Source organism: Dasypus novemcinctus, chromosome 17 (assembly GCF_030445035.2).
Source record: "Dasypus novemcinctus isolate mDasNov1 chromosome 17, mDasNov1.1.hap2, whole genome shotgun sequence".
NCBI classification, from domain to species: Eukaryota; Metazoa; Chordata; class Mammalia; order Cingulata; family Dasypodidae; genus Dasypus; species Dasypus novemcinctus.
The window spans coordinates 59194395-59222181 of record NC_080689.1 but is presented as its reverse complement, the minus strand read 5'-3'; the positions used below and the strand labels follow the sequence as shown (position 1 = coordinate 59222181).

Below are 27787 nucleotides of genomic sequence, written 5' to 3'. Positions count from 1 at the left end.
TTTCTTTAATAATGAAATAATTTATTATTTGTTAACAGTTGAACAATACAGAAGTTTACATATACACAACAAAGATTCTCTAAAACATGTAGTAGTTTCTAAAAATGCATGTGCTAACTGTAGTAAAAAGCACCATTCTCTATGGTCTTGACACAGATTTACATTGGCGTAGTATTTACATCAAGAAATAAACATCTGGCAACAGAATGTCGTACTCCCTCATCTGCTGCTCCCCTGTTTAGGCTGTGTTTATCATTAGGAAGATGACCCCCCAAAATTGATGGTTAACAGCAATGTTCAAAGAGCACCAATTCTAGGGACAAAGGGTAAAGGCCAGTTTGGTTCTCGGGTAAAAGCTAAAATGAAGAATGCTCCCCCTCCAATCCCTTAGCCCCCGCTCCCAGAATAAATCAAAATAAAAAATCTGGATAAATCTTAGAATTGGGTGCCTTAATAATTTTCATTTTATGATTTTGAGAGAAGGCAATTTCTTCAGCTATTTAATAGCTGAATCTAGCAGTGCCAATCTAATTTTTTTTTCAGAACATAGTAGAAGAAAATCATCCATCTAATAACTATTGATACTGTAAAAAATCATGATAAATTGCATGCTATACCCCTGCAGGTACCTTTGAAAAACAAAACATCCTCAGTCTAGGGGGATCTGGTCATGCAGAACAAGAAAAATCACCTCATCTAAAAGGTCTTTGGGTCATCTTCTCCCAGGAAGGACTTTTAAATTGGAGTAGCCAGCTACCTAAACATTCTGCAAAAAGTTATAGAAAAATAATAGGTTGACACATAGGAAATTATCTTTCAGCCTTTTTACTACCTGGTGTTCAACACACAGGGAGGGTAAAGAGGGGCAAGACAATGAAACTTGGGAAAATAAGAAACAGAAAAGACTAACATTCAGGGAAATAAATAGATTATAAAGCACAATCAAAGTGGTATTCTTGCCAATACAGTATGGTATAAAAACCTAAATAACAATGTGTGTGTGTATATATATATACTTTTCAAAAATAAGTTCTCTCTTTAAAGGATGGGGAGAGGCAAGGAGGAAAAAAGCTCACAAAATCCATTATCAAGCCCCAAGATATTGCTAAATGGTTATTTTGAGTATCACAATCCTAAATGTTTATACATACATTCCCTGCCCCAAATTCAGGATTTGCTCTTGGCCACTTCAGGGATGAGGGAGCGAAGCCCCTTAGCAATCAGGTCAGGACCCTTTGCTGTTCCACTTGAAAAAAGTAGAGGTTAAAGGGAAATGCCCACCTTAAAAAAATGGTACTCAAAAAAAAAAAAAAGGTACTCAAATGGCCAATTGCAGGGTTAGGTTCCATGTAACGCTCAATTCTGAATCGATATCGAAATGATTTTAATGTTGGGTTACTCAAAACCATGATGCTCTTTGAATCACTAAACTAGCATTAGATCTTTGACTAAAGAAAGGAGCCAGCAGTAGCTATGCACCTTGAAGAATTCAAGATCTCTGCTTAGCAAAAGAAAACCAAACTAAAAATACTTTTGGTGCTCAGCCTGCCGTTCAAAAGCAACAAGGGATGGAAAGCTACGTTTTCTGGGATGTTAACAGAAGCACGCATAGATATTTTTTCACTGTATTAAATTAAATTGGACTACATACTCTATCTTCCCATTTGCATTGCAATGGTATAAGAGTACAGTTTAGATTTTTTTTTTTATTTTTTAAAACCAACTGTCACATAAAAATATGCATGTGTCTATATTTATACACATCTGTATCTATGTACAATTGTCAAAGTCTTAAAGGCTGGGGTTTATATCTTTGCCCATCCCCTCCCCCCAAAAACCCTAACAATAGAAACGTTTTTCATTTTGTTTAAAAAAATCAAAACAACCAAAAACTCTATAGCTCTTAACAGTCACGCTGGTGGATCAGTGAATGAGAGAGGACAGATTGGCGAATCAGGGCTGCCGATCGGCCACACGGGGAAGGGAATTAGCTGCCGTGGTCTGAGTTTGCTGGTCCTGAAGGTTACAGTTTTGGTTAGAAAGCAGCCTGGCTAGCATGCTGACTTGTTCTACCTGGAGCTTTGAAAATAATGTCTAACCCTGGTGTCAGTTTATCACAAGTGCATTAAAAATATAGAGATCTCTTTAGTTCCACATTTATATGCAATCAAATTGAAAAGGACCAGACAAACAGTGCAAAGGTCAAATAATTACTGTTTTATATTGGGACAGTACATTTCATATTTCAACCAAAAGACAAAAATGCAGTTTAACTCAAAGGCACAACAATTAAAACACAGAAAATAATGGCATCTCTTAAATGCCTTATTTCTAAATTAAACGAACAAGTACACAAATTTTGTTCCCTTCCCTCCCCCGATGCAAGCCCACAAGCTTTTCCCAAAGTCTTAAGATTTTGATGCTATACAGCATCCATCATCGTGGACTTGTGAGGCGCTTGAATGGAGCAATTAAATGAAATGCTTGAGAGGTCTAGTGAACGGCATTCAAAAGGGACCTCAAAGTGCAGATATATCTTTTTCAAACATGTTACAGGCTGAGCTGGCTCTTTGAACACTATCACTCTGCTTAAATTCAGGAAGCAGGCTTTAAAAATGCAAAAGGCATACAAGTTGTACTTCAGTGCAAATCTTCAGCTGGTAATTGGAAAAGATTCCAGCAATAAAAACAAGAAAAAAATTCTTTTTGTCACCTGCCACTCCCCCCACCCAAAGCTGAAATGAAGAAAAAACAAAATAAAAACAAAGAATTACAGATGACTTTGGAATCATTTAGGAATCTACTACTTCCAATTTTAGGTTTTTAAAATACATTAAAGAATCTTAAAGAAAAAAAGTAATCTTGTTTTGTTTAGATTGCTCTTCATTTATAGAATGAGCGTGAGTGTAGAGTGCGTCTGAACCTGTACTTCAGATGCATGGGAGGTGCAGGTGCTAGGTGAGTTGTGAGGCTGTGCTGTGTTAGAGACCGCAGGCCAGCAGGGGAGCATACGGTGGCTGCCTACTGATTCAGCTGTTGAGCCCTTAGATTGCAGTGCGTCTGTGGATTTTAGGAATGTTCTAATCACTTTGTGACAAACACTCTGTTTCAGCATCACAGGTTTTACAAATGGTCCAAATTCAATGAAAAAGATCAGCCAGAGGCTGAAAACATCAAGACCTCAAAAATATGAATGCAAAAACATTAAGGGGCATGAACCAATTTTGAAGATACCTACATACAAAGTTTCTAGAACATCTATAAAAGCACAAAGTCATAAGAATTTATTTTCCATTACATTAGTTTATATAAAATGAATAAATAGTATTTATAGATTTAAGGTGTCTTATGTACATATACATGTGCTCTGTTTTAGCTTAAATAAAAATGCTACAAAGTGGGAGACCACTCAAGAGAGAAATCATAACCAAAAAGAAAAATCAGCCTTTTAAACTATCAACCCAAAAGCCTCCATAAAGAAGTTTCCGGGTATATCCAAAATTAATCAATAAGGAGAGGAATTCTAGTAATACTATACTAGCCTCTCCTGTTCACTTGCAAACTAGAGTAGAAATGTGAACTTTTCCTTTCACTGATGATAGACACTAGCTCAGCTAGTGCCAAAGCTCAGTTATTGCTGAAAGTTAAATAGGAAAATAGATTAGAATTGGACCAATGTCACTTATTTGGGGGGAAAAGAAAAGAGGCATAATCACTTTGTGTTAAGTGGGAAATGGAGATCTCATTTATCTCTGAGGTAGGAAAAAAAAATATGTTCCAGAGACAAGTTAGCCTTAACAAACTTTGAGGGGGAAATGAGTCTTGGGATAGCAGTGCACAGCGAGGTCCCAAGATGATCACAAAAACCAGATTGTACCGTGTGTGAGTACAAACAACATCGGGACTTTTATAAGTTGTGCAACCCCAAAGACATGCTATCGAGGTGTCTGTTTTAAAGTGAGAAATACTGCTCCCGTCCCACGCGGGTCAGGGGGATCAGTGTGGGTGAGTGAAGCGAGTGTTTTCTGGAGGTATCCGGACTGCCTCACCGAGGGTGAGGTCCATGGTTAAGTGCTCTTAAATGCCGCTTTTGAAGCTTACTTTGGAGTTCTGAGATCAGGATCTCAGCTTTAAATGTTTGTTTCTTTCAGATTTCCTAAGCACAAGACACACTTGGACGTTTTTGCTAGGCAAGTAACACAGTAAGCCAGAAAACTTTAAGAAAGGTCTGGTAGACAACATGAGGACAGTAAAGAAGAGGGGAAAATTGCCGAGATGTGAAAGTCGGTTATTTGGTCTAAAAATTCTTGGGTGCTTCAAACTGATTGGAATGTAAGTCTCTCAGAGACGAATTTTTATGGAAAGAGAAGCTAGTGGATGCAATCAGAAACCCACAATCCTAAGCACTTCTTTGAAAACTTTTACAAAGCTGATTTTGGTAAAATTGGTACACTGCTGTTGACGTGCAAGGGAACTGTGGAAGGTCCAATACACTACCTAATAAGATCCGACAGGGAGAACCATCAAGGAGGCAGCCACAGCGACCGCTGTCTCTTATAGACCGAGACACGTCTTGTGATTGTCCTGGAGCTTTATTCTCTTGATGCTGGAGCTGGAGTAGCCCTCGTCACTGCCGAGACTCTGCGTGCTTCCCCGCTCGTCAGAATCACTCACGCTGCTGCTGCTCCAATCCAGATCGCCCGTGAGATAGTCTGTGCTTTCAACATCAACATCAATTTCTTCTGTGGGGAGGACAAGACAGAGAGAAGGCATTCTTAAGCTGCTTCCAGCTATAGCTGGAAAGTCAGGTTGCAAATCAAGCCTACCCAAATCAAACTCTTCTTTAGTTATGGTTACTCTGGTATCACACTACTGGATACTGGAGATCACACTACTCAAAATTTCCAAATCATAAACAGTTTCTTATTCCCTTTCATGCTTTGCCTCCTGTGAGAGGCACTGTACTCTCCTCTGGCAGGTGGGAGGAAAAAAGGGAGAGAGGGAGACTCACCCCTGTCTGAGTCCGAGCGCTCCGAGGAGACTGTGGAGCCAATGCTGTCCATCCTTATCCTCTCAATGCCCAGCTTCTCCAGTTGCCTTTTCAGGTGCCGCTGCTCTCGCTGAAGCTGGTCTATTTGGTGAATGGCTTTTCTGTCACAATCTTCAAGTTTCTGTGAGTGAAAGTAGTTGTTGGAACCACAGGTAGATTTATAAATTGACCCTGCATCTTCCTCTCCAGCAATGAAATGTGCCAGTTTTCCTTAGAAGCCACTTGGGTGTGTCACTTATCAAGCTTCTCACACAGACAGGAAGTTTGTTGGCCAGTGACCCCTGGCTTTGTCTAACTTCTTCAACATTAACAATGCCACGGGCACTTGCTCCATCCCAGGGATTCTGGGGTAACTCTGATACTCTGGCATCCTGGTTATCCCTCGGTTCTGATAGCAAAAAGACAGTAGGCAGGAACCCCCAACCCATTCTCCCTTGTCTGCTGTAATACCCTGAACAACTAATCTCTCTGTGTAACTGAGTGGGACAGCAGGTTAACAAACATACTTCCACTTAAAATTATGTTTATTCAAGTACACGTCCCAATTAAATAAGCACTTTTTTGTGTCATGCCAAATCTCAATGAACTATTTGTTAGTAGAAAATAATAGTTCCTTTTGAGATTGTGATTTCAAATTGTCCAACATAAGAGCTTGGAGAACACATTTCCACAGATCACTTGTTTTTACAAAGCTGTCCCTTTGCTTCTCATATTCTTCAGATAATTAAGAAGATTGTTTAATTGTGGTTGTTTTGCTTTAAATAGAGGTCCCTCTACCCCCCGGAATTGTCATATATGGAGGCTACTAACCATAATTTTACTGCTATTTAGCCTACCAAGCTATGAATATAAAAATATTCTAAACAGTGATTTGCTGGGGCTCTCAGGAGTTTGTATACCACTCACCTGACTTTGCTATTCAAGCTACGTTACAAGGGCCAACTCTATGCCAGATACCAGGTGAGCACTAAGACTCACTCCCTTTCCTCATGGAGTATGTAGTCTAACGATGGAGACAACCAAATAGTCACACAAACCATGGACAAACTGTGACAAGCACTAGCAAGGAAGGCCAGGAGAGATTTCCCTGAGCTAATGATACTCATGCTGAGATCCGAAAGATGGAACAGACGTTAACTAGGTGAAGGGAGCAGAACTCGGACAAAGGCCCCTGTAGAGAAAGAATGACAGGGAAGCAGACTTGGCCCAATGGACAGGGCATCCGCCTACCACATGGGAGGCCGTGGTTCAAACCCTGGGCCTCCTTGACCCGTGTGCAGCTGACCTATGCGCAGTGCTAATGCACATAAGGAGTGCCCTGCCATGTAGGGGCGTCCCCCGCACAGGGGAGCCCCATGTGCAAGGAGTGTGCCCCATAAGGAGAGCTGACCAGTACAAAAGAAACTGCAACATGCCCAAGAATGGTGCCACACACATGGAGAGCTGAAATTTAAAAATCTTAAAAAAAAAGAGAGAGAAAGAATAACAAGTCCAAGGGACTGAAAGGACTGGAGGTGAGAGAGCAAGGGGAATGTATAGTACAAGATGATGGTGCAGAGGCAGGAGAGGGCCAGGTTAGGCAGAGCCTGGGGTAGGCTTGTTACAGAGCTTGTCCTGAGCCACAGTAGAGTTTTAAACAGGGTGACTCCTTTTTGATTTGCGTTTTAGAAAGATTGCTATCAAGAAGCAGAGAGAGCAGATCAGAGAGAAACCAGAGACCTCTTAGGAGTTTATTGCAGTAGATGGTGGTGGGGTAAAGATGGAAGTAGACAAGTTTGTGAAATATTCTGTCTTAAACATGGCTTAGCGATATAGAGTGAAGAAGCAGGAGCTGTCAAGGGTCACTGTGGTATTTCTGGTTTGTACAACTGGATGGGATCATTTAACTTCTAGTACACAGTGGTGAGAAATAATCAGTTGGGTTTTGGACATGTTAAGTTTGGGATGCCTGTGATTCACTCCAAGGGGCAGGTTGGAGGAAGTCAGAGGAAAAGTCTGTCACCACAGAGAAACCATTACTAAACAGATAACAATAAAAAGGCACCCAAAAGATGCGCTTACCTTTATGTGCAATTTGGCTTTTGTTAATAAACTCAATGTAGTGTGTCGATTTGATTCAGGCCCAAGCGGTACTAGTCCCTTCAACTTCTCTAGGCACAAGCGAAGGTGAGCCCGTCTGCAAAAACAAAATCAGAGTAGTATTAGAGAATTTCACAGTGGGCCAGAGAATGAAGTTGCCCAGCCAAGTGAATGCAAATGCCACTGATAACTTCTTGCCAAATAAACATGTTTGAAATCAGACACCTCTAGTGAGAATCACTGAGAAGCAAATTCCAGGGTTTTCTAAAGTCTATTTATAATACAGGTGTCAGGATAGGGACTGATATCTGCTATTATAGGTGCATTTATTAGGCTATCTCCAGGTTTCTTGGTTATGATGTGACCCACAGAACACCCAATTTCTGAAAGTAATGACAAAAGAATGACAATTCTTTTAATACATAATTCTCTTTTCTTACCCAGAACAATTAAATTAAGTACATAATAGTACTTGCACATGTGAATGATACATGTACTGTTATTTATTACAGCCTTATTTGTAAGAGCAAAAATTGAAACAGCCCACATGATCATCAGTAGGGAACTAGTTAAAAAAAATTATGGCTCATCTATCCAGTGGAGTCCTATGTAGTTATAAAAAAGAATGAGGGGAGCACTGTAGCTCAGTGGTTGAGTGCCTGCTTCCCAGGTACAAGGTCCTGGGTTCAAGGGTTCAATTCCTGGTACCTCCTAAAAAAAAGAAAAGAAGAAGAAGGAATAATAAAAAAGAATGAGAACGTGCTATGCCATATACACCATTGGGAAAGATCTCCCAGATGTATTGTTAAATGAAAAAATAAAATCAAGGGAGCAGATGTGGCTCAAGTGGTTGAGCACCTGCTTCCCACATGGGAGGTCTCAGGTTCGGTTTCCAGTGCCTCCTAAAAACAAAAACAAACAGCAAGCAAACAAATGAAAAAACCAACTCAGGAGCTGATGTGGCTCAGTGGTTGAGTGCTGGTTTCCCACATACAAAGTCCTGGGTTCAATCCCCAGCCCCACTACCTCAAAAAAAATAAAATAAAATAAAGATATCAAACTGCATTTATAGTACACTATCTTTTGTGCAAAATTATAGGGAAAATAAAAATCTATATTTGTGTTTTCTGTATGTACATAAAGTCTCTAGAATGATACAAAAGAAACTAATGACAGTGGTTAGACAGGGCGAAGGCAAGAAGGGGACTTTTTACTGAATAGTTTTTTATGTTTTTTGATTTTTCAACCAAAAAAAACAATGGCTGCTCAAAAAGTTAAATATTTTTAAAAATAAAGAAAAAGTATGTTACTAGCATTGCTATACTAGCAAGCATGCTGGACAGCTGAAGATGACTTCGTTTAGGTCTTATAGTGTAGCAGAATGGCACAAGGGAACACAGTGGGAGGGGAAGAAAGGCTGGATGAGGACGAAGCCACAGCTACTTAAGGAAGAGGGAGCTATCAGTCACAAATTCCCTAAAACTTTGAAAACTATTGAACACTTCACTGAAACCTTGTTTTGGGCTTTATTCCTAGGTAACTTTAAGCTAGAACCTAGCAGATTGCATGAATGTGAGAAATAGCAGATGCAGAGTTTTTGCTTAAGCTTACCACCTCCTTAAAGAGTCTTTCAAAGCTATTCCAGCCCAGACTGATTCCTCCATTTTCTGAGGACTTGTTTTATTTTTATTTTTATCCCCACTACGCCCTTGCGGCTTGCTTCCTGTCTGCTCTCTGTGTCCATTCGCTGTACGTTCTTCTGTGTGTCTGTATTTATTTATTTTATCCCACCACCGCCCTTGCCGCTTGCTTGTTGTTTTGCTCTCTGTGTCCATTCGCTGCGCGCTCTTCTGTGTTTTTTACTTGTCTCCCTTTTTGTTGTGTCACCTTGTTGAGTCGGCTCTCCACCGGCGCTTGTGGGCCGGGTGGCTCTCCATGGCATGCAGGCAAGCCTGCCTTCACAAGGAGGCCCCAGGATGCGAGGCCAGGGCCTCCCATATGGTAGACAGGAGCCCAACTGATTGAGCCACAGTTGCTTCCCCTAGGACTTATTTGTTTTTAAGCCATTCATTGGAAAGTTCACTATACTGCCTGAATTGTTTGGTACTGGTTACTAAACCATTCACTGCAAACTCCTTAAAAAGTTCTGCAGCTTAATCATTGCTGTGTTCTTCTGCATTCTCACAGCACTTCCCACACACAAATGTTTAATAAATGTTTGCTGAATGGATTATGTCATTTCTTCAACTAGACTTTAAGCTTCTAGAGTTCAGAGTTCATCTGTACTACATATTTGCATTTTCAGCAGTGCTAAAGGTCATGGGGTTTTAAATAAATGTTCATTGTCTGCACACAACTACCTGGACTGCAGCTCCCTGGAGCCTAGCAGATTTTCCTGCAGCTGAGCTGTAAGGCAACTGTAATGCCTTAAAGCTTAGTTAGCTCTTTCTTCCTCTTAAGAATTTTACTCTATTAGCAAAACCTGGAAATGCAGACCAAAAGAAGAAAACTGCTTCAGGAAGTTGTAGGACAGGTCAACATGCATGATCTTGATCTAGAAAGTCAATTCACATCCTTCGTTGAGACTTCAGGATATTCCCCCAAGGTGGATCTAATAAGTGTTGCATTAGACATCCTCTGGGCCCCTTCATGTGCTGCTGAGCCTCCTTCCTTATTTGAATCAAGAGGGAGTTATTCTAGACTCTCCCAGGGCCCTCCAACCCTCAACAAGCTGGAGGAGAACAGTGTTTCTGAGCTAGGAAGATTTAATAGTACAAAGACCTTACTAGCTATGACATCTCCATTAGCTCTAAAAACTTGTCCATATGGAATAGCCACAAGCAGAGACTCACATCAGAAGTTTTCTCCTCCCATTATTTCAGAAAGCAACAACAGCAACAACAAAGGAAAAGCAGAACTGTGTAAAATGTACTTGTTTACCTTGGACGATATTCTTCAAAAAGAGCCATGAAAATAGATTATTAGAAACACCATGAGAAAGTATAATTAGTCCAACTTATTTCTCACTAAAATGTGTATAGACTAGTTATCAAATTAGGGAGAAAAGATCAGCCTGCTTGGTATTTGCAAAGACCACATGATTCAGAACAGTCATACCTTTTACAATGTGGGTTTATATGATATGAGTATGTAAACTTTTTAGCAAGTTTGTCCGCTGATAAAAATAAAACAATAAAGTCATCTTTTCATGCATCGTCATTTCTTAGTTACACAGGGAGCCTAGCCCAGAAAATACAGTTTCCACAATTCAAATGTGGGTTTCTAAAGAATACTTCCAGGGAAGTGGACATGGCTCAACTGACAGAGCATCCGTCTACTATATGGAGGGTCCAGGGTTCAATACCCAGGGTCTCATGACCCATGCGGTGAGCTGGCCTACACACAGTGCTGCAGCACGCAAGAAGTGCTGTGCCATGCAGGGAGTCCCCCATGTAGGGGTGCCACATGCTTAAGGTGTGCGCCCTGCAAGGAGAGCCACCCGACGTGAAAAAAAGCGCAGCCTGCCCAGGAGTGGCGCCGCACACACGGAGAGCTGACGCAGCAAGATGACGCAATAAAAAAGAGACCAAGTTTCCCAGTGCCAATGGATAATGCAAGCGGACACAGAAGAACACAGAGCAAATGGATACAGAGCAGACAATGGGAGGGAAGGGGAGAAATAAATAAATAATACATTTTTTAAAAGAAAGAACTCTTGCAGTTGTAGAACTAGAAATAAGCTGTTTGACTGATTCAAGCTGAGGGTACTACATCTTCATTCAGTGTTTTCTGGCCTAGGTTTATAAAAATGGGACCAGAATTCTTCCTGTACTTCTAGAGATCCAAAGCCAGGTTTTGTCTTTAGCAGTGCCTGCCTTGGCCTTCCCCAGTGCCTCACGGCTCCAACCTGATGGCTGCCCTGCCCTCCTGCCACCCACCTGCAGACATAGCCCCATGCCTAGGTCTGGGCCAACCACAGAGGAGGGATGAAGTCTAACAAGCAGACTCAGTTCCATTACAGAGTAATGGTGTAGTGACATTCAATTCCTGAAGAGCAAACAAACCATTCCATAACAGCTCCCACCAAAGATCTTTATCCCGGTACACACATGTGCACAAACATCCCACCTCACCCCTCTAGAATCTGGAGTCACATGGCCAGCCCTGAGCAACCATGGAGCTCCCAGATTCAAGACAAGTACAACAGGCTCTCCTTCCTCAGACCTATCTATTGCCCTACCAAGTGCTCTGGTCCTCTAAGAGAGGCCTAGTGGCTCCTTTTGAATGAGGCCTAATCCCCACTTGGGGAACTTGTAGGGGTTTTGCCACATTTGGCCACATATTCTCAACAGGAAGGCACTGATGCCTCAGTCTGACCTCTACTTGGATCTCTTCCCATCATATCTTCTTCAAAGTCTCCCCATTGTTGTTAAGAGCTGCCTCTCAGGTGTCCATCTCCAACAGAAAAGGGTGTGCCAAACCCTGGCTTCCTCCTTCCCCCAACTGCCTCTTCTTTTAGGCACTGATCCACACTGCTCTGTACCTAGATCATGAACTTTGATAAACTTTATTTGCTGACTCTTCAGAAAGATCACTTTAATGATTTGGAATGTGCTGATATACCTTTGGTCTATAGTAGCATAAAGAAACCAATCTTTGTTCTGAGCTATAATCATTAATGTTCACACTCAAGCATGGCCTATTCTATCTTATTTATTAATTTTTAGGAGGTACCAGGGATTGAACCCAGGACCTTATATAATGGGAAACACTCAACCACTGAGCTACTTTCACTCCCCATGTGATAACTAATTTAGATACAAACTATAGCTTCTCTAAGTTTTTCTTTTTTTTTTTAAATCCCAAAATTTAGCAATTTTTATTTTGTTATAATTTGAACTGGTGAGTACCTTTCTATAAAATGGTAGTGTAGCAATTAAGAGTAAAGGCTTGGAATGCTGGCTTTGCCACTTCCTGCCTATGGCCTTGGGTACACTGCTTAACTCTGTGTAGCATCAGTGTCCTCATCAGGAGAGTGAGGAGAACAATGCCTACCTGAGAGGGGCCGGGTGTGGGAGTTAGCTGACACAAGGTATGGAGGCCCCTGGCCCAGGGTCTGACCTGGAGTGCTCCGTACATGGTAGCAGTCATTCTCTCAGTCCTACTTCCCTGTGCAGAGGGATAATTACTGGGAGCAAATACAGTTATAGCACTATAATATTCCTTTTTAAAATCAACCAGGAACTTAATAGTACCTCTGGTAAAATACAGTTCACTGAACTCTTTCATGAAGAAAATGGATCTCTTTTGTCATTAAAAGATTTAATGGAAAATCGAATCCATTTTTACCTGGAAACACAGATCTTGCTTATGCTAATGATAGTCTTTTTTACATTTAAAAAGATTAACAGGGATTTTATAAAGCTAATGCATGCAAAGGGAAGATTCCTTCCTGGCCACCCACATCATGTGGAGGGAGGATAGAAGGGATTCCAAGGTGGAGAAGGAAGCATCTGCTTCACTCCCTGTGCTCCAGGAGCAAGTGCTCTGAAGTGCTCCTGGGCCTCCCTCCGTGTGTTTACTGCAATGGCCAAAGGAAAATCAAAACAGGGCAAATAATGTATCAACCTTGGAAATCTAGGCACATCCCCAGAGTTCTTAAAATATCTCATGTACAGTATTAAGAAAAATTATAGCGTATTTAGGAATAAACTTAAAACAATTTGGGAAAGAAAATAATTAAATTGTGCCGAGAGGGAGGCAGATGTGGCTCAAGCACTTGGGCTCCCATCTACCATGTGGGAGGCCAGGGTTCAGTGCTCAGGGCCTCCTGGTGGGGGTGGGTTGGCCCATGTTGCGGGGTGGCCCATGTGTAGTGCTGCCCCGCACAGGAGTGCTAGCGCAGCAGGATGACACAACAAGGGGAGACACAGAGGAGAGATAATACGGGGCTCAGCAGACCCAGGGAGCTGAGGTGGTGCAGGAGAGTGACTGCCTCTCTCCCACTCCAGAAGGCCCCAGGATCAGTTCCCAGAGCCACCTGGTGAGGATATGGATGGACAGGTGGGAGTGCGTGGTGGGTGGACGCAGAGAGCAGATAGTGGAGGGAGCGGGGAGAAATAACTAAATAAATAACTCAAACAAACAAAAAAAAAACTGTGCTGAGAGACAGGCAATCTGGACAAATGGCAAGAAATAACCCATATTCCCCGTTTGTCTACAAATTTAACAAAATTCCAAGAAAAAAATCCCAACAGTATTCTTTTTAATGTTGGAAAATTAGCCGAAAATTCATTTAGATAAATATGTGAGGTACTGCCAAAATTTTTGAAAAAGGAGACTAATGAGGAGGACTGTGCTGTGCAAGATATTAAATTGTATTATAAAGCATCAGTGATTAAAAACAGTTAAGCACTAGTACAGAAATAGACAAATCATGTAAACAGGATAAAAATCCCTAGAAATAGACATAAGAATAGATATGTGTAGCATATGATGGAGATAGTGCACAAATCCTTGGGGAAAGATTAGATTATTGGGAAAATGGCAGGTTAATATCAAAATAAATTCCAAACAGATTAAAGATTTAAAAATAAAATATATTCAGATACCACACAGTTACTGTTATTACTTTTGCTTAACTCTTGTCAGACATGAGTTATGGAAAACTAAATATCTGAGCAAAGAAAATCATTAATGACAGCTCTGGGCTGTTTGAGGCACTGCCTGCTACCACAGCTTTGGCACTGACAGAGGCACCTGGGCCAACCAGTACCTGTAGACAGTTCTGAATGCAGCTCCTCTTATTTCTGCCTCCAGACTCAAGCTTCCTTGATTCTATCCGTGCTCTCTCTCTCAGGCCGGCAGAGTTGTAAATTGGGGAATGTGTACAACAAAAAAGTGAGATTATAGACAGATGGTGCTATATGCTGAAAGTAGCTCCTGAATTTACTATGCTTCTCCTAAAGTCCTTCCTGACTTGGATGTAGTCATACTGGGAGTGATATCAAACCAGGCATACGTGTGTGTATGCATGTGTGTTTTGAGGGAGACACTCATTGGAGGTTACTTTTCTCTGTTAGACTTTCACAGTAGAGTATGACACATAAAAAGAATTGTAAGGTCAGAATAGAGCATACAGGATGGCAGCCATTAGAGAGGGTAGCTAAGTAATTAGATTTAAGGTGGAAATCTTGAAATATATGCTTGACTCTTTAATTCATTTATTCCACTAGCATTTCTCAAAGGATTACTATATGCTGCTACATTCCTAGATGCCAGGGTTGTAAAGCTGAATAAGACTTAGTGCCCACATTAAGGTTTCATAACCTAGATGACGAACAGGGCATCCAAAAAACAGGCGGCTATTCAAAACCTTGCCCTTCACTATGTCTTCCCTAACCACTGGAAGCCTAGCACTTACAGGAATAGCTTTCCTCAGGGGATTCTACTTCAAAGATCTCATCATCGAAACAAGAGCTTAAAATTTAGAAGTGATCAAACATTAAAAATTTATTGAAGAATGATTTATCTGAGCTATCTTCAGACCATGACAAATATCTACTCCCACCTAAAGTTCTAGAATGGACTCCCCCTTACCCTCTACCACACAAGTTCTTTTCCTTCACCCACCAGCATCTTCTTTGACTTAACTTCTCCACAATGCTATTGATGCTTTCATAACCTATCATAACGTTTTCATCCTTCTAAATAGATGACATTCATTCATTCACTCTCTGAAGGCTTCTTATATATCTAATTAACTCTTCTCTTTCTTTTGTTACCAATAATGGAAGGGACCAAGTCTTCTATTTTATGTTAATCCCTTGACGCCTAAAAATAATAGTGCATATGGGAAGTGGACTTGGCTCAACAGATAGAGCGTCCGCCTACCACATGGGAGGTCCACGGTTCAAACCCCAGGCCTCCTTGACCCATATGGAGCTGGCCCATGTGCAGTGCTGATGCACACAAAGAGTGCCCTGCCATGCAGGGATGTCCCAGCTTAGGGGAGCCCCACGTGCAAGGAGTGCACCCCGTAAGGAGAGCCGCCCAGCGGAAAGTTCACCCTGCCCAGGAGTGGCGGCTGCACACATGGAGAGCTGACGCAGAAAGATGATGCAACAAAAAGAGACACAGATTCCCAGTGCCACGGACAAGAATAGAAGTGGACACAGAAGAACACACAGCAAATGGACACAGAGAACAGACAACTAGGGTGGAGGGTGGGGGGGCGGGAGGGGAAGGGAAGAGAAATAAAATCTTAAAAAAAAAAAATAGTGCTTAATAATAAGACATTGACTTAAGAGAAGAATCTGATAAATTTGGCAATTTGTGTCTCTCCTCTTCGAGGAAAGCCCTTCTTAAAGGATATGATATACTTGACCTAAGTATTAGCTTTTTATTAAAGTTGGACCTAAGATTGATAACCAAAGAAGAAAAAGGTGACATAAAGACTAGTCTATTCAACTCTGAGCAATTTTATCTTTTACCTTTTGTATGTGCACAGACTTGGCCAATTAAATAGCTTCATAGATCCTACTGAATAATTGGAGGTTGAAGAGGCATATGATAAAATTAACTTCAGATATGGGTTTGAGTGAGCTTTACAATAAGACAAAGGAGTATTTAAATATAGAGTAAGAAGAAAGAAATCTTATTAAAGGATCTAAAATTATTCACTAAAAGTGATTATGGGACACAAGAGAGCCTAGCCTTCTCTAGATTTCGGTTGATAAAGTTTAACCAGGTTAAACAAAAATCCAGGTGACAGTTATAAGTCATGCCTTGAGGAAAAACAAGTATTCTCCTTTTTCTAAAATTATCCCTTTATAATCAAAAGCCAAATGTATCCTTATTACCAACTTAATTGGAACCCTAGGTTTTGAAAATTTCTCACAATTGTGTTTTTAATCTCTGTAGAAATAACAAAGGTTAGTATTAGACACCAGCTGAGTAGAAATAGGTCTCTCAATGAATGATGCATAATAGCAATTTGCAATGACTGAAGATATAAGAACACTTCTTTATTAAAAATACAAAATGCATATGGATGCCTCAATAATGTATACTACAAGGAGTTCTCCAGGAAGGGGAGTGAAAATTGGATGAATAACCAGCATACATCTCTTCTCCAAGTTCTTCCAAGGGCAGTTGCTATCTACCCAAAAGGTACAGTCCAGGAAAGAGAGTCTTGTGGTACTTATCTCAGTGCTCCTTCACACAAGTGACATAGACCAGATTTGTACACTGATCCCCATATCTGTCCCTTCTAATAACCAGGCTATGCTCTTAGCCTCATGTGGCAACAAAGCAATGTAGATTCTGCTCACAACATCCTAGAGTGAAATCTGAATGTGGTCAAGGGGGTGCAGAAGCAGTACAAGCAGTGCAATGCATACCACAGCTCAGGCCCGATGTGAAAGTCAGAACCCCATCCCTTCCAACACGAGGAGCTTGGCCATTTGAAAAGCCAAAACCCAAGAGAAACAAATATAAGGATCTGCAATCAGAATATTCTGCCAGAAGAGACCTGCCAGAAATGGTTTCTCATGCCAGGCCACATGCCACTGAAATACTGTTTGACCAAATGAAAATAACAGCTTAGATCAGCTTGCTGAGTCCTCTCCACATGGCACACAAAAACATCTTTTGTCTGAGGGTCAGAAGACTCTGGCAGAGGTAACGTCCCTAGACCAGCTGCCTAATTCTAGCAAGTCCTGCATATGTACCATTCCAGAAAAAGGGACCCACTATTAGAGGAGATGCCAGAGCCTTCTTTTGAAAGAGAGTTCATTCTAGCACCTGACTTCCAACCAATTAGCTGCAGCTAACATGCATTTATGCAACCTCCATTTGCTTAAGGACTTACTGAAAGGCACTTAAACCAGAGGAATTCCCAGTACAGAAAAAGAAACAGAATTATCATCAATAAAGGGCTTGAAACAACAAAATTAAAAGATTCCCTATAATTTTTGATCAGCAATAATAATCAGTAACTACAATGGGAAACTAATAGGAATTGAAAATCATAAAAACCTAGGTATACCTTTTACAAGAAATGTGCAAAACCTACAGGGAAACAGTATAAAACTTTGCTCAAAGATAGAAAAGAGATCTGAATAAATGAAGATATACCTTGATGGAAAGATCTAATATATAAATGAACTTTTTCAGATTAATTTACATTGGAATTATGCATTTTTCATTTTTTAAATCCCAAAAGAATTTGGGGGATGGAACATTGGTGGATTATAAAATTTATCTGGAATAAACTGGTAAAAATAGCCAAGAATGTGGTGAAGGAGGAGGAAGAAGGGAAGAAAGAGGTGAGGTTTGCTCTACCAGATCCAAAAATGCATGATAAAACCTCAGTGATTAAATATATACCGGAAGAGCAAGAAGAGCAGATGGATCAATGGACTAGAAGAATAAGTCCAGAAACAGCCATAAACAAGTATATGACAGAAGCAGCAACTTCAGTGAGAAAAGATAGACTCAATAAAGGTACATGATATAAACAGAGAATTATGTGATAAACAATGAAGCAATATCCTTTATATACATCCTTTTTATATTTTTCAAAATAAAATAATAAAAGTAGAAAACTGGACAATTCAAACATACATACAAATAGTCAATATGGATATAAAACTTGTTCAACTGTGCTAGAATATAAGAAATGCAAATTAAATATGTTGTCTTTTCTTTACCAAATTCATTAAGGTCTTACATTAAAATAACAATTTAATTTCTGAAAGTATAAGGAAAACACTGTCTATGGCCTGCCTAGAGGGAAATCCAGTGATTGACATAAAAAACATAAAACCATGTATACCATTAATTTTGCAGTTATAAATTTATCCTAGGATAACAATTATCATTTTGGGCAAAGATTTACCTAGGTGGTTAAAGGAAGCATTGTTTATTAGCAAAAGACTAGGAAGAACCTAAAATACGAGACGGGTTGTATGAGTTATGCTCATATGATGCAATACTGAATATTCACTGAAGTAATGTGGAGAAGGAGATTTAATGACATTGGAAAATGTTCATGATGTAGTTCATGTAGAAGCAAACTAAAAATTATTTACTATCCATTACAGGTGATTTTTATATTCTTTGTGCTTTTCTGAACTTTTCAATTTTTCTATACTAAATTTTATTTAAGTTATCTTCCAATAACAATTGAAAAGACATATCAAAGTTTCATTGGTTTTCTCTGGCTGCTGGAATTACAGAAGATTTATTTTTTTGGTATGATTTTCTGTATTTTTCAAAATCTTCTATAACAATATTAGTATTTAAAAAAAGAAAGACAAAGAAAGAAAGAAAAACCACATACTCATCAAGGGTGTTTCCTTAGAAGGCAAGACACACAAAATTAGTTAAAGTGCAGAGAAGCCCACACCAAGTACCAACTGAGAGACCATAGAGTTATATTAACTGAGCTTGGCCTTTATTGTATTTCCAGCATCTAGTACCTAGTACAAATGCCTCTTATGTTCCGTAGAAAACACCACTGCCACCAACTCTCACCACCACCATTCTAGGAGTCTTTTCTTTCATCTTACCACCATTGCCAAGATAATTAAGGTGCAAGCATTGAATATAACTGCATCATAGTGGAGTCCTAATCAAATACTGAAACACCAACTACTTAGAATCTCTGAAGTGCCACAGAAAAGGCTTGCTTTTTTTTAAAAAACTAACTCAAGTATGATCAACTCTGCAATATCAAAAAGAAAAAAAATTTCACTGTTAGAAGTCCTTTTCCTAAACTGTCCTTTAAAAAAGAGATAAAAATGGCTAAAATGATTTAGCCTTTAGCCAAGAAGTATTCTTTTACAAGATCCAAGTACCAAAAAACAAGACCACAAAAACAGCTCTTCAACTAACCTCACCAGCCTAAAATCCTTAAGTGTGGGGAGTGGATGTGGCTCAAGAGGTTGAGCACCTACCTCCCACACAGGAGGTTCCGGGTTCCATTCCCAGTACCTCCTGAAAAAACAACAACAACAAAAAAACAAGCAAAACAAATGACAAAAACAGTCAGGGAAGCTGATGTGGCTCAGTGGTTGGCTTCCCACATACGAGGTCCCAGGTTCAGTACCCAGGCCCCCCGTACCTCAAAAAAAAATTCCTTGAGTGTCCATCCTAAGGAAGAAGAGCTGACAAATTGAACCTCCTCCACTGAACTGCAGCAACCAACGCTTGGCTGAATTGAGTTCCTACTTCCTTCTCTTCTGTTTTGTATGCTCTAGACTAGAGAAGAATTAGAATTATCAAGACAAAAAAAAGGAAACTAGATAACCAACCAAGCAAAAGTCCACTGGTCATATGGAAACAGCCTGAATTTTAAGCAGCTTGTCCAGGGTAGCTTCAAATACAATTTTCTAGAGTCTTTGCTCCCATTACTTCTAATGCACACCTCAGACTTAGTATTTAGGGTATTAACTGAAACCATCTCTAGGTCTTTCTCATTAAACAAATTGTAATTTCTCTAGGATAGGGATTATACTCATTTAATAACCCAGTACTGGCCTTATTTTAATAACCCAGGACCAAGCACAAATTTTGGGGACATAGTACACAGAAAATAAACATCCTCAAACTGCTAAAAATAGACTAGAAAACTGACATTCTGTGGGATTCCTGCAGAGGTGAAAGGCACACAGCTTAGCAAGCCTAAGAACCTTTACCTGAAGGGGCGAAAATGTAATAATAATAAAAATAAATGTCTAAGTACAAAGTTAAAGGAGAAATGGCCCCAGTTTACCTCCAAGGTAAGCAGATGAGGGAGAACCTACAGATGAGAAAGAGAAGCCACATCAGACTACCCTTTCTACCTTAAGAAGAGATCCATTTGAGTTTCCAGTTCATAATATGTAAATCCCTAAAACACAAAGGAGCCTTTGGCCCAAAGAATGGTCAGTCATAATCACGGAACAATTAAACGGGAAGGAGGAGGAACAAGGAGAAGCACACGTGCAATGAGACACACTCACCATCTCACACGCATCTCACATGCACAAATAGATGCACGAAATTCCAGTGGAGAAAGCTAAATGTTCACCCTGTGCCAAGAGTCTCCTGTCTGGTAAGGGCCTGGTCTGATCTATTCACTGAAGAAACAAACATTCAGATTCTGATTTTCAAAGTCTGTCTGCCTTTTTAAAGAGGGTTTGCATGAAATAACCACACGTATTTACAGAGTCATCATTACATGTCATCTTCTTGTTCATTAGGGACACTGAGGAGCCACTCAATCTGGATGGTAACAGGTATTTCAAATAGAAGGGAGCTCGGAGACTTATTCAATGGTTCTGGTTCATGAGAATCACCTGGGGGAACCTTAAAACCATACTAATGCACAGGCTCACCCTAATCCAATTAAATCAGAATTGCTACGGGGGGGGGGGGGGGGGGGGGGAGGGATGGGCACTGGTATTATATTATAAAGCTCCACAAAGAATTATCACCAATTTTGTTCACTGTGGTTAAAGGGAGGAAGGGAGGGAGAAAACACTATCTACTAGAGATAGAAACAAAAGTATTTAAAGATAAAATGTGTAGGATTTGCTTTAAATAGTCCATGGAGATGGGTGGTTTTGATTATACAAGATTGGCAAAATGTTGATAACTGTTGAAGACACACTGATACAAAGGAGTTTATTACATTATTTTCTCTACTTTTGTATTTTTGAAAATTTCTATGTTATTTTATAAAACCAGCAAAAATAAACATTGTTCTCTTTTCCCTCTAAAATATGTGTGTATATATAATGTATTTAATATAAAATGTTTTTCAAAATACATTAAAATAAAAGCTCTGCAACCAGAGTTGAGAACCACTAGGATGCACCCTAGAAGGAGGGGCAACTTGATGTGGACAATATTTAAATAAGCAAGAGGCAACTTAGGTCAAGGAGATTCAACTCAGGCCTGTGGCAAGATCAAGCCCAGTGACAGTAGCAGGGCTCCTCCTATCATCGCCATCTCCAATTTCTGCCACACATTTGCCTGGATTTTGAGAAACCTCATTCACAAGCAAACATATATATGTGTGTGCAAACACACACATGTAATATACACACACATATACACACATGCATGTGTGTGCAGACGTGTGTATGTACAATTTTAAAAAGCACTGTAAATTATATTCAGTAGCATGTAATTTTTTAAAAACACTATTTGTAGAACATTACTTATAACCTAAAATGCTTTGGCCTGTGGAACCCACAGAAAAGCATTCTTCAGGAAGAGTGGGGCTGGGGCGTGAGGGCCGGGCATGTGGTCCCTGGCACTGGGGAACCCTTCACCCACCCAAATGATTTAGGGGCAGTGCTGCTTACAGTGTTCTGGGTAAACTCTTAAATCAGGTGCTATTAGTGGGAAACATCATGAGAAGAAATCAAGTCTCAACTTAATGAATAGAAAATGCATCAAAACTCCCCCCATCCCACCTCCCAAATCCCTGACTCACCTATTCTTCTCCATTTCATTGTGAGTTGATCTGAAAGAGGGAACAAAAGAAAATATGATCATTCTTGTCTTGAAGGACTACATCAATATCAACATAATTACTTTAGCTTTTTTCTCTTCATATTGTTAGAAGACAGAGAGAGGAAAACTCATTGGACTTTACTAAAGAAATCAGTCCATTTAGGGAGTTAGATAAATGTAAATATCAAAAATGGAGTTCAAGAAAAAGTAACCAACCAGAAGGCATGCCATTCCCTAGTGGAAAAGTAATCCATTTTAAGAAATAAAAGGAGTCTATTTATACAAAGAGAAAAACAGCTGCACAACACAATGCAAACTCCTGTTATATAATACCAGAAAGCTTTCTTTTAGGCTGAGGGTGGTAGGACAGGGGCGGTGGCAGCCCCAATCTAGACCTGCACTTTTTTCTGGCTGTAGTACACTACAATTTTATGCTAAGTTGTTTAACTACAGAATACAGTTTCAAATGGATAAAATACATCCCCCCCTCATTTTCTCCCTTATCATGTACAATCTCCTGAAAGATGCTACTGTTGTACAACTATCAAAAGATTTTAGGAAGGAAGTTCCCAAAACTCAGCTCAACATAAAGACAAACTGGCTGGTTAAAGCAGCAGTTGGTGAAATCTGAAGTCCAGTTTTGTCACTGATTTGTACTGTGGAAGAAATCAAATTCTTTACCACCCTGTCCTTGGTTAACCCTTTTGTAATATGAGAATAAAAATAATTGCCAATTTCCTACTGAACATGCATGGATCAATGAGAAAGCAACTGTAAAAGTGATTAAAGAGCCCTGGATGAAAGCTGTGGTGGATGTGAAACCATATTATTAGTGTGTTTATAGCTGACCTTGAATATAAGGTCTGGTCTAAGAACTTATGGACAGGTTTCCACAAAAGTCACAAGAAGTCAGTCAACATGGCCACTGTATTGTCCTTCCTCAAACAACTCCTCCCTACTTGAGGAGCTTCAAGGAAACTCCCAGCTTTATAAAAAAAGTTGAATTTTGACCTTTCTTATAGAAATTCTCTGGAATCCAAACAGCTCAGGAGATTACTTGCCATTAAATGGCAGACCTTTTAAGTTTTAGAATATTGATTTTCTAGATAAAGGATGTGTGGACTTTAAAATTGGTTAATATAAAAGCTTTAAATTGGTTGGTTTGGTTATCCTTTCCTTGGGGTTGTCTAGTCACATTTTTTTCTGAAGGTTTACTTCCTGCAATGACTAGCAGGATACCACAGTTAACAAGAATCTGGCCAGCCTGCAAATCTTTGGTTTTAGAGCACATGGCATTTCATTTCAACAGGGAGTAAGTTCAAAGTCTGGCAAAATTTTTAAATGGATGATAGTATATGACAACAGCTGGTCAAGATTTCCCTGTTTAAACTGTATAACAGTGAACCATGTGGTAGAAGATGGACTATAGTTAACAGTACAAATATGAGAGTGTTCTCTCATAAGCTATAACAAATGTACAATACTAAAACAAGATGTTACTAATAGGGGGTATATGGAAAAAATATATCAAATGTATGCTATGGACCATAGTTACTGGTAATAGTCTGATGATGTTCTTTCATAACCTATAGCAAATGTTCCACAACAATGCAAGTGGTTGTTGGAGGTGTGATATAAGGGAATTCTGCACATTATGCATGATCTTGTAAGCTCGTAACTTCTCTAATAAAATATATATATATATAAAAGATTTAGCTGTTTAACAAAGTGGGAGAAGAGGAAGAAGGTGGACAAGTTAAAAAGAAAATGGTCTCTGGTTTAAAAAAACAAAAACAAAAACATAGGTCACTCTTACCAAAAATTTCTAGATTCTTTGAAAATAAATTTTAAAACAAAGTCCATAGGCAGCACAATTCCTTCCAAGCTTTAAACAGAGTTCTGGAAACTACAGATCTTATTTGGTTACTTAAAGAGTTTTGAAAACATGGCAATTTTTAAAGGGGGCTTATACCTAATAATTAGGGAATTACTGAAGTGCATTTGGTTTGACACTGAGTTGGTCTTTAATAAAAAGGTCTTTAAAAAATGATCAATTCAGAGATTGCCTGTCACCTCTATTGATGGGTAAACATTTATAATTTTAATTAAAGAGTTAGATACCTTTTCATACTTAAGATACCTTGTATCAAAACTATTTTCCATGTGATTATTGAAAAGGTTCAATTCTAGAATCATTGATAAAGGTTAAATTTCACCTTTTAAAATATGTATTCTAATAAAAAGATAAAATAAGCCAAACTACAGAGTATCTGAGAAATGGGTAAAGTCCTTGGGTTCAAAGACTCCCAATGTCAACTATATAGCCACTGTCTTATAAAAGAACTGGTAGCAAGTCTTAAACTTCCTCTTTTGCATCAGTGCCAATGACAGCCTTATTAATTCAGCAAAACACATTTTAAATTGCTTTAGATTTTACTTCTAAATAGTTAGCAACCAATTTAAAAAGGTTGGAAAGAAAGAGATTCCATATCCCTGTATTCCAATAGTTCTCTGGAAGATTCCAAAAACAATATTTACAATTTCATTTGTTTTTGTTTTTGTTTTAAAACAAACAACTGGAGAAACTTGTTTAGGATCTGCAATTTCAGTACCCAAGAAGTTTGATATGTGGTTAAATCTTTTTACTGTCCAAGGAAAAATACTCCAGGCTCCACATGCAAAGAGTGCAGCATTTCATCCTGAATTAAGAAAAATAAACTGCTCTCTAATGGTTAAGTAAACCAGCAGTAATCTCTCCTTATCCCTTACCTTAGTTCAGAATTCTAACCTTGGATCTAAGACTAACTTATTATCAAGGGGTCAAATTGCATTCTCTGGTGAGACGTTTCACTGCTCAGGTAAGGGTCATTCCAAACAGGTCACGAAGGAAGTGACCACATTTAAACAAAACAACCTGCTCTTATTTCCTATGTTTGCTGGGTACCACATCTCCAGGTTTAATCATGGGCTCTCAGAGATCCTTGCCACCAATGACGATGTCACATTAAGTATTAGACAAGAATAGGTACAGCTGTGACAGCCCCATGTCTCTAAGCATGGAAAACAAATCAATAGAACTTTTGCCAAAAATCAGGAGTTGCAGCCATTTCTCAAGAATAATGCTAGCTATTAGAATGAAAAGAAGAAATCCATTTTTTGTCTTGAAATTCTCAAGTATCTGTTATTTTTCTTTCCTAAACACCCTTTAGGACCAAGCTACTTCTCTTCAACAATATCCTCTTTTCTTCTCCCCACCACTGAGCATCCTCCCCATAATGTCCCGGTGAAAACAAAATGTTATGGTATTAAATCTTGACTACCAGGTGAACAACCCCTCTCAAAGCATGAGTGAATAAATAGACTACACTGTTCCAGAAAAACTAACCAGAAGGCCTCAGAAAGTTCTTCCAAACAAAATTTTAAAAATACTGTAACAAAGGCAATACAACTTAATCGTTTTCATACCTCTGTATTATACTAGTCAGTATTAACTTCTTAAAGTGTTTAGTCTGCATGCACAGAACTAATGGCTACCTCCTTCATCAGGTAATGCTAAAGATGGCAAGGCAAAGGAAAACCAGCAGGTAATTACCAAGCTCATCCTTCACATCCCTGTTATTCAAGAGTGCAGCACACGTGTGCTACTCACATCCTGTGGTTCCACCAACAATGCTAAAGACAATGGGGTGAACTAAGGACAGAAGAGGCAGCAAGAAAAGATGAGCTTTAGGTTTAAGTGGGAACTTCCTGGCTTTTAGGGGGTCAGTGTTATATCACAGAGGCTACCCAATGCAGTTATTTGGAGGGAGTTATTCATAGCGAGGAATGGGAGAACGTGAGGATTCTGAACCAGTGATGAAAATGTCAATGATTTTAATTTACTAGCATGAAAAGTATGATTGAACGGATCTAATAGAACAGACTTCCTAGCTAACTTATATTTTAAGGGCAAAGAGAACAAGAAAGTGCATCAATGAAGCACTTATATCTGCCATGTACTATACTTATAACTTTAATATGTGATTTCACTGACCATTAACCAAATACTTTCCAGTGAGAGTTACACCTTTTAAGAACTATAAGGCAATTTATAAGGCTAATATGAAAGGGTTGTAGCATATTAATATTTTAATATTATATGTTCCTCCATCACCAAAGAAGTAGATTTCAACCTCAATAATTCCTGGTCATTATAGTTTTGACATGTAAATTAAATGTAGTGGTTTGATAATCTAATTTGTCACATATGAAATCCTACCACCCATGCCTAGTCAGATCCTCTAATCTGTTTTAAAATGTTCACTATGAAAAGAAATGGAAATCGTCCAGCATTTTCAATTATAGTAAACTTGCCCTGAATCTGCAACTTCTGAAAGCAAAATACCGTCACTATTGCCAATCTCACTTGAAGCTTCTACGGATTTTTGTTCCAAAAAGGAGAAGCAAAATTTAAAAAAAAAGAACAAAACAAAAACACAAACCACTCATGAAGGAATATGAACGTTTTCCATTTCTTTTCTTTTCAGTCCCCTCAATCCAAACAGAAGGGCTGCCTGCATGTGTGCATTACTGAATTATGATCTCCACTGAATGTATTTTCAGGGTCATAATCACAACAGGTAACTTATAGTCTGCAGTTTGTGTTACCTACAGTATAATCTAAAAAGAGAAATATTTACCAAATTACCTGCTACTGCTGTTATTCTTCTTGGATTTGTTCCTCCGTTTTAAGGCATCTCTGTCCTTGTTATTGTATGGTAACATGGAGGCATAACCATGTTCAGCTTCTAGAAAACCGGAGGATCCAGTTAATGAATGAACCCAGAACATTCAACACTCTCTCCCCTCCAGTGTTTCCTTTTTCAATTTATTTTTTCTTTAAAAGAATACTGTGGAAATAATTAAATGGAGCAAGGTGGAATTCTGAGAACAATGATTTTTTTTTCTTTAATTGTATGAATACCCTCAGTTCGGAGCAGGTGTTAGGAGGATTCCAGCTGCTCATTGTTAAGAGACCCAGCAAGTCGCTGAGCTCCTCGAGCTTGGCTCTCCCACTCGCAACGTCCAGCAGGTTGGTGCGGGTTAAGCGGGACCAGCCTCAGAGGAAGGTGCGGGGCGATCACCGGGCGCCGGGGGGGGGGGGGGCGGTCTCTCCCTCTCGGCTGCGAGACGGGGCGCCAGGCCCACTGGGGCGGGCTGCGCGAATCCGGGTGAGGTAAACCCGAGGCGCCTGGCTGAGGGGGCTCCGAGCACCCCGCTCGCGAGAGGCTGGGGAGCGGGTGGCGCTCGGGACCCTGGGGGGCGGCGGCCCCTCTTCCGCCCCCATTCATTGCTCTCGGGGCAGCGGCGGACTCCCTGTGGACCGCGCGTGGGGAGACCAGAGGGGTTGGGAGCGCTCGCGGTCGCGCTCTCCGCGCCAACAACCCCCGGAGCGGCCGGGCCCCTCAGACCCCCAGCCCCACCCGGGCCAGACCCTTTCCCGTCCCCGTGCACCTCTCTCCCGCCGCTCCAGGTAGTCGGCCGCCTCCAGCAGCATCTGGATGTTCCTCCGAACCGCCGTCGCCATTCTGCACCGGGGGCCGGAGCCACGGGACCAACCCCCACTGTCCACGGGCTCGCCGCCGCGCCGCCCGACACCCGCGCCCCGCTGAGGGTCCCGCGGAGCAGGGCTGAGGGGTCTCTTTGGCGACCACGCTCGGCAAAGAGGGAGGGGACCGGTGAGCCTGGCACCGCCGACACCGTGACAGAACCCGGAGAAGAGCAGCAGCCGCCTCCGCCGCGGAGTGTTTATCCCCGACTCACCATCCCCCCGCCCCCAGCCCCTTCTCTTGACAGGCCCACTTCGGTTGCGTCCCTCATTGGATAGCGCAAAGAATGCCCGCCCCTGGCCTTGTCTGATTGGGGAAGGGCATCTCGACCCCGCCCCCAAAGTCCGCTCCTCCCGCTGGTTGGGCACGCTTGACAAGGCCCGGGCTCCACCCCTTTCCTCCAATTGGTGACAGGATTCGCAACTCCGCCTCGTGCTCCTTCCCTATTTTCCATTGGTTCTATACCGACAACCGGGCCCCCTTTTGCTTTGTTAGTATTGGCCAAGAGCTACAGAAGGCAAGCTACTTCGCCTGTCTCCCATTGGTTCAGCCTCGGAAACCT

The 27787-nt window shown here is 40.4% G+C and overlaps 1 protein-coding gene across 1 annotated transcript; it reads right to left on the bottom strand.

The window, feature by feature from the left end:
- On the bottom strand, nucleotides 1-27471 carry MXD1 (MAX dimerization protein 1). The gene is made up of 6 exons (XM_004466042.4): nucleotides 27131-27471; nucleotides 26325-26424; nucleotides 21618-21647; nucleotides 7112-7226; nucleotides 5012-5171; nucleotides 1-4742 (listed from the first exon to the last, which is right to left on the bottom strand). The coding sequence occupies exons 1-6, from the start codon at nucleotides 27201-27203 to the stop codon at nucleotides 4555-4557; spliced, it is 666 nt and encodes a 221-aa protein (XP_004466099.1). The 5' UTR covers nucleotides 27204-27471; the 3' UTR covers nucleotides 1-4554.
- Between the last annotated feature and the right edge of the window lie 316 nt (nucleotides 27472-27787).

What these genes read in the sequence shown, in the direction of transcription:
- MXD1 (XM_004466042.4), bottom strand. Translation starts at nt 27,203, where the DNA reads ATGGCGACGGCGGTTCGGAGGAACATCCAGATGCTGCTGGAGGCGGCC. An exon ending in AAGAATAACAGCAGTAGCAG is followed by an intron (nt 21,648 to 26,324) that starts GTAATTTGGTAA and finishes TCCCTCTTTCAG; the next exon opens with ATCAACTCACAATGAAATGG. An exon ending in AAGCCAAATTGCACATAAAG is followed by an intron (nt 5,172 to 7,111) that starts GTAAGCGCATCT and finishes TTTCACTCACAG; the next exon opens with AAACTTGAAGATTGTGACAG.